Raw genomic sequence first — 9,763 nt, 5'->3', positions numbered from 1 at the left:
CGGCCTCCGCCCCCCCGCCAGCGCGGGGCCAGCCTCCCCGGCCCTTCCCCCAGCCGTCGGCGTCTCGCCCTGCGCCCCGGCCGGGGCCCCACACACAATGGACGAGCTCGCCGGAGGCGGTGGTGGCGGCCCGGGGGGGTCCTCCGGCCTCCGAGGGAGCGGGTCCCGCGGCAGGCCCCGAGCTGTCCCGGCCGCAGCAGTACACTATCCCGGGGATCCTGCACTACATCCAGCACGAGTGGGCTCGGTTCGAGATGGAGCGGGCGCACTGGGAGGTGGAGCGGGCCGAACTGCAGGTACCTCGCTGGGGTCGGTGTGCGGGACGGCTGCGGCGGCGGGTCCTCCGGCCTCCGAGGGAGCGGGTCCCGCGGCAGGCCCCGAGCTGTCCCGGCCGCAGCAGTACACTATCCCGGGGATCCTGCACTACATCCAGCACGAGTGGGCTCGGTTCGAGATGGAGCGGGCGCACTGGGAGGTGGAGCGGGCCGAACTGCAGGTACCTCGCTGGGGTCGGTGTGCGGGACGGCTGCGGCGGCGGTGTTCCCGTTGGGGGGTGGGGCCGGGCTCCTCTCGGTCGGAGCCTGCGGCCTTGGGGAGACAAGAGGAACCTACCTGTGCTGCTCAAGGGGCGTTGGTCCTGGCCACGGCTCCTCCAGAGTCCTCCTCCCCCTTTTCCGCAGAAGCTTGTTCCCCAACCCTCACTAGCTGCGCGGTGCGGGCTACCTTGGGGCAGCCATTTTGGCTTTTAGCATGGCGTCTGCGGGGGCTCCTCCGGAGGCGGCCTGCCCGGGCCTTCGGGGCTTGGTGCTGAGCTCCTTTCTGTGGGAGGGACCTGGGAGAGTCCGGCGTTGAGCTCCTTGGCACTGGGCTTGCTCTTGTTTGTGCTTCTTGAGATGAAGAACCCGAGGAGAGGGACTGGGATGGGCATTTTACCAGCTTTTCCCGGGTCACCCCCCCTTTCCAATTTGGCACATTTGGCCCCCTCCCCTGGAGTTGGGATACCCTTGCCCCTTGACAGCCACGCTTCCTTCCAGGGCTGCTACCAAGCACAATGGCTTGCGGCTGACCTGTGAAGTTTTCATTTCCTACCGCTAACTTTACCTTCTTACCTGGGATGCTGCCTTATTCACTTATATTCCCTATCAGTTTTTCCTTACTTTAGTGACTGACTCATCAAGCCTCCATACAGGCATACCTCGGAGATATTGCGGTTGGGCCCCAAAGCACCGCAGTAAAGCGAATGGCAATCCTTTTGCCGGTGAGGGTCTTGCCTTTAATTTGCAAAAAATCTAAAACACCGCAACATCTGCGAAGCGCAATAAAGTGAAGCGCAATAAAACGAGGTATGCCTGCACTGAATTTTTCTTTAGAGGGTACTCTTCAGCAGATCTCCCTCTTCTGGGTCACATTCTTTATCTATAAAAAGCCAAACCAGACTATCTCTGTTGTCCTTGTGAAACAACTGAGAAAAGATTTAATATTAGCTGGAAGTAAGATGTCTCACGTTACTAAGTTACAGAAGGGAAGCAAAGTTAACTATCAGGACCCTTCGTGATTAAGCCTAACTCGATGCTCTTAAGGTGAAACTGATGGGCTGCTCTACCTGACTTTTGGCAGGTGTTGGTAGTTTAAGGGTTCATGTCTCGGATTTAAGAATGGCTACATCTTTTTAAAAGAATTCAACTTTTTTGGATATTTGTGTTTATTTTTAATCCTTTCCAGGTCAAATTTAGGCTTCGAAGCAAAAAAGCATGCACCTAAGTAGTGTTGCACCTGTTTTTCAGACTGACATATATTTAGAATGTAAGCAGTATTGTTCCCTGACATGTCATATATGCCTATGGTGAATAGTTAGGAAAATATTTTTAAAGAAGGAATATTGGATGAACTTAGAGTTTCTTCAAACAAATATATATCTCTTCAGTTTGATTTTGAACTAGTAAAGTTATATTTGTCTATAAAGTGGGTACGGTTAAACTTTTAGAAAGTAAGACTACTTAGATATTTTGACACTATCAAGTCTTGAAAACATTAATTATAAATTAACACTTATTAGTCATTTCGGTGTTTTAGAATTGTGCTTTGATATACTACTTGGCTTTTAAAAATACAACTTCCAAAAAGCTTAAGTCAAAATTGTCTATTGTTTTAACTTGTGTATACTCTGCTTTAAAATCTCTGGGATTTATGGAATTCTGTTGATACACAGCTTTCTACCATACCATGTTACAAACTTAATATTCTGTGTGAGTGAAGATACCATACCATGTTACAAACTTAATATTCTGTGTGAGTGAAGATAGTACAGCCTTTATTTTTTAAAGATTGCATTTACAAATGCAGTGAGGCTTGGGCTCACTAAATATTAAATACTTCACCAGTCCCTGACATAGTGTTTATGACTTTTGTACTGTTGTAGAAAAGCTTGGATTATACCATTTTTCAATTAGTAATTGCATTAGTCATGCATAAGGTTTGCTAATGTAAGTAGCTGAGAAAATGCCTTTGTTTTGTCTAAATTCGTAAAATATATACATTAATGATGTCTATATCGTCTGCCCAAGCTCTTGCTTTTCTGTTTGGTTCTTTTCTCCTTGACAGTAACAGAAAAGTCTCGTAAGGAAGATTTCCTTTTACTTGCTTGCTTTCAGTTGCTCTATTGGCATTGTAGTTCTGACATAGTCATTCTCAACTTTTTGTTTGTTTCCTTATTTTGAAGTTCTACAATGTTTTTAGACTCTTAATTTGTTCCAGGGATTTTCATTATATCATACTGATTCTTTTGGAGTAAAACATTCATGATTGTGTTTGTGTTTTATATGTATTTCTCTAAAAAAATTTTTTTTAGTTACTTAGTTAATAGAGTTTCAAGTTTGCTTCTGGAATACTGAATTCGCTTTATGCGTATTCGTCTCTAGTAAGATTGCTTAGTACACATTAAAAAAAAGTATATGTTGAGTAAAATTTATTGGGAGGGTTTAAGTGAAGCATGAGTGGATTTAAACTGTAAACAAACTTATTATTATGAAAAATAAAAGAAATAAGACAACTTACATATCATTGTATACAGCCTTGGGTACACTGTTCATCTACACATATATATAAGTATTCAGTATTAAAACTATTCAGTAATGAATACAAAGAGTCTAAGGTCTACCTAATTTTGATGTAAAATTCCCATATGGAATCATGTTTTTCCTGGCTTTGGAAAGGACTTTAAATGGGAACTTTATAGTATGGTTCTTTTCTCTGTAAAGAAATTTGTGGTAAAGGTCTGTCTTAGGAACTTGGAACTAAACCAGAGAGCATGTCTTAAAGCTCTTTTTATCTTTGACAGTTCCTTGGATTGAGGTGAAGCTTTGTTAGTAAGGCCCTAGGACAGTGACTCCTAAATGAGAGTGCTAGTCAGAATCACTTGTAAAACTAAAAAATAGGCAGGCCTCTGCCTCATCCTCCAGAGACTTGGAAAAAATAGACTGTGATTTTGGCAGTTCATGTTATATAAAATTATAACTGCCAGTTAATCAGCATTATAACCTTATAAGGTAGATATCATTCTAATTTTACAGATGAGGAGACAAACTTAGGTTAAATAACTTTGTCAAGGCCACCCAGCTAGAAAGTATCGTAGCTGTTATTTGAACCCAGGTTTCTCTGAATCCAAAGCCTGTGGTCTTATTACCACTCTTGTAACCACTGTGTTGTATTGCCTTAGCAATTTTCATAGAAATGGAATCTTTCCTATAATTCTTTGTCTACCATTATGTGGCATACACCACTTTAGTACACTTCAACAAAGCTTTTTGAGCCCCTATAATGTGTGAAGTCTAGTTCATGTTTATTGCCAACATGTCCTTACAGTTTTCTGTGTAATTGATATGTAATATTTGCACGTATATACAAAGCACTTGTTTGTCAACTATAAAAATATGATGTAGATAATACATAGAAATTATAGTTCAGAAGTTTATATTCTAAAACTGCTAATCCTCCACCAAATTAAAAATTTTAATTAGTGTTTGTGTTTGCATATTGGCATACAGTTTAATAGGAGTTATTTCGCTTACATATAACTTGATTTCTTCCTTTTAAGGGAGAGAACTTTGTTTCTGTGCACCCTTTTAATTTCAGCGTTTTCTTAGGATGGTCTAGAATAATGATTTGCAAATCACGGTCCCTTTTCTATTACAAGATTTTTATGAATCTTATATGAAACTACAAAAATAAGAACAGTATAGTGATTTTTCATAATGGTACTCCCTTTATTCTCACAATTTTAGCTTTCATAAAATTTTGCTGTTATGTAGTTTCCTATTTCAAATGATGGTGACAGTAAAAAATATTTTATAAGATAGAATTAAGAGTCCGCAACCATATGCCATTCTCCCTGTTTCTTTTTGAAACCCTTAAAAACCAAATGACCACTAATCTAGAATTCTTTTCTCCTCCATTTACCCTTTATCCCTGCTCTATAATCTGCCTTTTTTGCTCTGCTCTTTCCTTAATACCCATCTGAACACTTTGTAGAACCTGTTTTTTTCTGACGGTTGACCTTCAATGTGCCAACTCCTATGGCCTTCTTACTTACCATATGCATCTATCCAACACCGTCTGCTATTAACTGTTTCTTTACCTTCCACTCTTAATTCCCTATTTTTCCTTTGGTCCACTTACCACTTTTCTTCATGTTTTTCTCTCCTTTGTTCCCAGTTGATGTTACCTGGGGTTGTGGTTTTCTTCTTGTTTTCACTGTATATTTCATTTGAAATCAGTTTTCAACTATCACTTACCATCTTAATACCTAAATAATAAAACACTTATTATTTACCTTTGGCTATGTGTTATTCCAGTGCTTCAATATTCACTCATTTAATCTTAGAAACAACACATTGAGATTGGTACAATTGATTTTTTTATGTTGTTGGAGTTGTTTTTTGGGGGGGCACTATTGGGGCTCAGGTTAAGTAATCTGTGCAAGATGGTGCAGCTAAAAGGCAGCAGACTAGGATATAAACCTGGACAGGCTGCCTCTAGTGGCCATGTTCTTAACCACTTCTCTATTTTTGGCTTACTGATGTCTCAGACATATTTCTAACTTCCTGTTTAACGTTTCTACTTCAAATTCAATACATCCATTATTCATTTCATCTCTAATGACTGCCTCTTAAACCCCTATGAAACACACTTAACTTGCTCATTCTCCTTTATTCCGTTATTGTTAATGTTTATCATCATCCTTCCAATCACTAAATACGAGAGATCAGTGGGTCCTCCCCCTGTATATGTTGAGTCTTTGAGTTTTATTGATCTAGTGTAATTATTAAGTGAATATATTTGAGTGCTACTTTGTGGTAGGCCCTGGGTGTATAAATGGTGTTTGAAATAAGGATCTGGCCCTCATGGAGCTTGTCACTCTAGAAATAATGAAATGTGGTAAACCAGAAATTAACCGGATACAAAGAAAAAAAATGATGGGGAAACCTTTGTAGATAATGGAATTTCAGATAAATAGTAATATTTATTGAGCGTTTACTACATGCTGAGTTATTTGAAATTCTAAATACATATCTTAGCTCATTGGGTGAATAAAAAATTTTGCCTAGAATGTCCATGAAACCTAACCACTCATCTAAAGAAATAACCCTAATTTAATCTGGTTTTCATTTCTTTACTATCATTGTGTTAGTTTAGGTTGCTCTTCCTGCCTGAATTCTCTGGAGTAATCTAACAGTTTCCCTCTGTCCACACCCTTCTCTTAACATTTTATCCTCTATATTGTAAATATGGTTGTATTACATATACCCTTGCTTTAATTTTTTATTATCCGTGATCTCTCACAAACTTGTCACTCATCTTAGTAGTGACTTATGATGACCACTCTTGTTTTACTTATACTTCTACTCCTCACTATCCCAAATTATTTTGAAGCAAATCCTAGCAGCATGTTTTATCCATGAATATTTCAGTATATATCTAAAAGATAAGGACTTTTTAAAAGACAACAATAATACCGTTATTGTAGTTGTATACCAAATTCTTAAGAAATATGAAATTCTTTAATATTATCAAATATCCACTGTTCAAATTTCTCATTTCCTCAGTTATCTGTGAACAGTTTGAATTACGATCCAACTAACATTGTGATTGGAACCCTCTCCATCTTATTTGTCCATTCACTTATCGAGGGACACACCTTTGTTGTTTCTCAGTTTTGGCAATTATGAATAAACATCCATGTGCAGGTTTTTGTGTGGATGTAAGTTTTCAAGTAACTTAGATAAATAAAGTAAATAAATAAGGAGATTGATTGCTGGATTGTATAAGAGCGTGGTTAATTTTTAAAAAACTGCTAATCAGTGTTCCAAAGTGGCTGTAACTTTGTATATTCCCCCCAGCAATGAATGAGTTCTTCTCATCTTTGTCTGAATTTGATGTCAGTGTTTTGGATTTTAGCCATTCTAATAGGTTTGTAGTAGTATCTTGGTTTAAGTTGCAATTCCCTAATGGCATACAGTGTTTAGCATGTTTTCATATACTTATTTGCCATCTTTATATATTCTTTGATGAAGTGTCTGTTAAGGCCTTTGGCCCATTTTTAAATTGTAATTTCTGTATCTTTTCTCCTGACATTTATTTGGTATTTGGATGGAATGATGTTGGGCATTGTTTCCAGTCATTCATGAGTTATTGTTTAATAAATGGCAGCTACATTATTACTTATAACACTTAAGTATTTACGGTACAAGACTCTTAATGGCTTGATCTAAAGGAATGACTAACTAATATCACGTTGCCTGAGGCTCTCCTAGTTTAGCTACCAAAGGCAATGGTTAAATTTATTTTATATGGAGATACTTGTAAAGTCTTTAATTTTAAGAGAGAGACCTTTGGTTGCTCGCAAACCTAGTGAATAATCATCATCACCTGGGATGCTTTAAAAATACATATTTTCAGATTCTGTCCCTGGTCATTGTGATTTAATAGTTTGAGGTGGAACTTGTTTTTAAAGTGCGTATCTGCTCATTCTGATTATCAATCAGGTTTGGGAACCTACACGATCAGAGGCTCTAAATGGTATAATCCATTTCTCTAACCTCTTTCCTTTCTTCATCCTTATTCTTCTATTGATATTTCAAACTTTAGAAACATATTACTCCCTTCTCTGCACTCACAGTGACTTGCACTTTGTAATCTTATGTTGTTGTACTTTTATTTTTTATTATTATTTTCACTCTTCTGCTTTCCAGTACATTGAAACCACTTGTTAACAGGAACTTTTTGAGTATGCTATGAATTTTTGTTGGTTTCCATAGAAACACACTGTGGTGTTCAGTTACATAGATGAAGGCGTTATATGTCCATAAGGAACTATTATGATCATTCACTAACATTTAATGAGCTCTCTCTCTATGTTGGGACTCATTCTAATTTTCATACCATCCTTAGATCATAGGTAACAGTTAATTCCATTTTAGAGAGAAGAAAACGTGGACAAGAGGTTAAATAACTCACTCAACATAAAATAGTAGGTAATGAAGCCAGGAGCTGCTGAGTTGCTTTTGACCAATGTGTTTATGCCATCTTAAGGTAATAATACCAATACCCGGTGTTCATTGGGACCACCTAAGTGGTAAAAAATTGTAAACAAATGACTAATAGGCATGACAGGATTTTAAAGACTATAACTGAAGCAATTACAAATGTGTAGTGCAATTTTTTATCATCTTTAGATAGACTAAAAAGGTTTTTAAAGTTTTAATTAAAAATCAAACTTAACATTTTTCAGTAGGTAATGAATGCATGGTTCAAAATTAAGCCTTAATTAACTATGAGTCTGCTCACACTCCCGCATTAGTAATCACTTTTATTAGTACTATAATGTATTCCCCCAGTGTTACTTTAGGCAGATAAAATATAAACAAATATATATATACTTATTTTCCTCCTTTTCAGATACAACAGTTTATAAACTATATATCCTATTTTTCTCTTTTTCATTTAACTTTTTTTGGAGATCATTCTAAACCTGTTAATAGAGAGCATTCTCATTTTTTTTTTCTAACAGCTGCATAGTAGTCTATGTGGATGTGCCATAGTTGATTTAACTACTACTACACTGTTGTTGGACAGTTGCATTAAATTTTCACAAAAACGTTTGTAACTTCTTTCTTAACTGTATGAGCTACCAGACTTGCTTCCTCAAAACTATTTTATTGCCCTTTTTTTGTTTTGTTAGAGTTGTTATATATCTCTTTAGTTCTTCTGCGTTACGGTTTAAAGACTTTGTATACCCATTTCCTTAGATTTGGACATACAGTGGAGAAAGGGAAGAGTATGTAGTGTGAAAAAGTAAGAATATGTAGCATGAAAGACCTGCTGACCATTTCCCAGTCTTTAATCCATAGGTTCCCTATGGTTTTAGCCATAGAGAATGAACAATTTTATTTGGTAGGGCAGCCACTTAAAGTCTCTTTTTCCTGTTTCTTCTTCACTGGTGTGGGAAATGGGTTGTTAGCAATCCCAGCAGAAATCTTTCTTTGTTCTGTAGATGTCCTCGTGGCCTGACTGCACGTCTGGTCAGCTTATTGCAGTCTCTGAATGTAGCTTGATTTAACATTTTAGTTCTCTTGCCTCCTTCCTACATCAGAATGAAACTAGCCTGTGCATTTTTTTTTTTATTATAAGTATTCAAAATAATTTATTTTCCCCCTCCCCCAAAATAGAATGTAAGAGAAATCACAATTTCCAATTAAAATGAATCACTGCTTGAGATTAATGTACTGGGTCGGGGGCCTACTTTTCCTCTTAAATAATAATGATTTTATATGAAGAATGTTTAGTGACTTGGCATTGCTTATGATAAATTAAAAATAAAAGCAGAATTCTGTATCATGTGCTAAATCAACTATATAAAACATTGAAAAAGACTATAAATATTTTTAAATAACTAAGTTTTGGTTGATGGGATTTCGACAACTTCTGTTTTATTTAGGAAAAAACTAGTAGACACTCCATAGTAGGGTTTTTTTTTTCTCTCTCTCTCTTTTTTTTTTTTTTTTTTTTTATGATGACATTGGTTAATGAAATCCAGTAAGTTTCAAGTGTACAATTCAACATTAAGGCATATATATATTGCATTGTGTGTTCACCGCCTATTATTAGATTTCTTTCTGTCACCACATATTTGACCCCTTTTACCCCACCTACCTACCACTTGTCTGTTGTCCATGTGTCTCTGTCCTGTCTGTTTGTTACTTTTAGGTTTATGTCCCACATATAAGTGATAGGTGATTTTCAACTTTTTCTATCTGACTTATTTTGCTTAGCATGATTATCTCAAGGTCCGTCCATGTCGCAAATGGCAATATTTCATCTCTTCTTATGGCTGAGTAATTCCATTGTGTGTACCACAGCTTCTTTATCCAGTCATCTATCGTTGGACACTTTGTTTGCTTCCATGTCTTGGCCACATTAAATAATGCTTCTACGAACATCAATGTGCAAATATCTTTTCAGATATATGTTTTCAAGTTTCTGGGGTAAATACCCAGTAGAAGGATTGCTGGATCATATGGTAGATCAATTCTTAGTTTTTTGTGGAACCTCCATACTGTTTTCCATAGTGGCTGTACCAATTTGCAGCCCTACCAGCAGTGTATGAGTTTCTTTTTCTCCGCATCCTCTCCTACACTTGTTATTGCCTGTCCTGTTGATTATAGCCTGTCCTGTTGATTTTAGCAGGTGTGAGATGGTATCTCATTGT

At 37.6% G+C, this 9,763-nt stretch overlaps 2 protein-coding genes across 6 annotated transcripts in view; one reads left to right on the top strand and one right to left on the bottom strand.

The window, feature by feature from the left end:
• Positions 1–1,215, bottom strand: part of AP4S1 (adaptor related protein complex 4 subunit sigma 1) — a 39,188-nt gene extending 37,973 nt beyond the window's left edge. Inside the window, exon 1 of the mRNA XM_006906858.3 lies at positions 613–1,215. The gene's annotated coding sequence lies outside the window, so the exon portion shown is untranslated. The remainder of the gene's footprint in view (positions 1–612) is intronic.
• The window catches only part of STRN3 (striatin 3), a 77,569-nt gene that overhangs the window by 464 nt on the left and 67,342 nt on the right, over positions 1–9,763 (top strand). For 4 of the 5 annotated variants that reach the window (XM_006906862.3, XM_015585521.2, XM_015585523.2 and 1 more), the window contains exon 1: positions 7–496. The exons of the other annotated variant lie outside the window; for it this stretch is intronic. In XM_006906862.3, the coding sequence (XP_006906924.2) occupies positions 98–496 (399 nt within the window). In that variant the 5' untranslated portion in view covers positions 7–97. Of the gene's footprint in view, positions 1–6; positions 497–9,763 lie in introns of those variants that run through there. 5 annotated transcript variants of the gene reach the window in all.

The sequence above is a fragment of the Pteropus alecto genome, unplaced genomic scaffold, assembly GCF_000325575.1.
Source record: "Pteropus alecto unplaced genomic scaffold, ASM32557v1 scaffold171, whole genome shotgun sequence".
In the NCBI taxonomy this organism is placed as follows: Eukaryota; Metazoa; Chordata; class Mammalia; order Chiroptera; family Pteropodidae; genus Pteropus; species Pteropus alecto.
The sequence above is the reverse complement of the archived record's forward strand: the minus strand, read 5'-3'. Positions and strand labels throughout refer to the sequence as shown.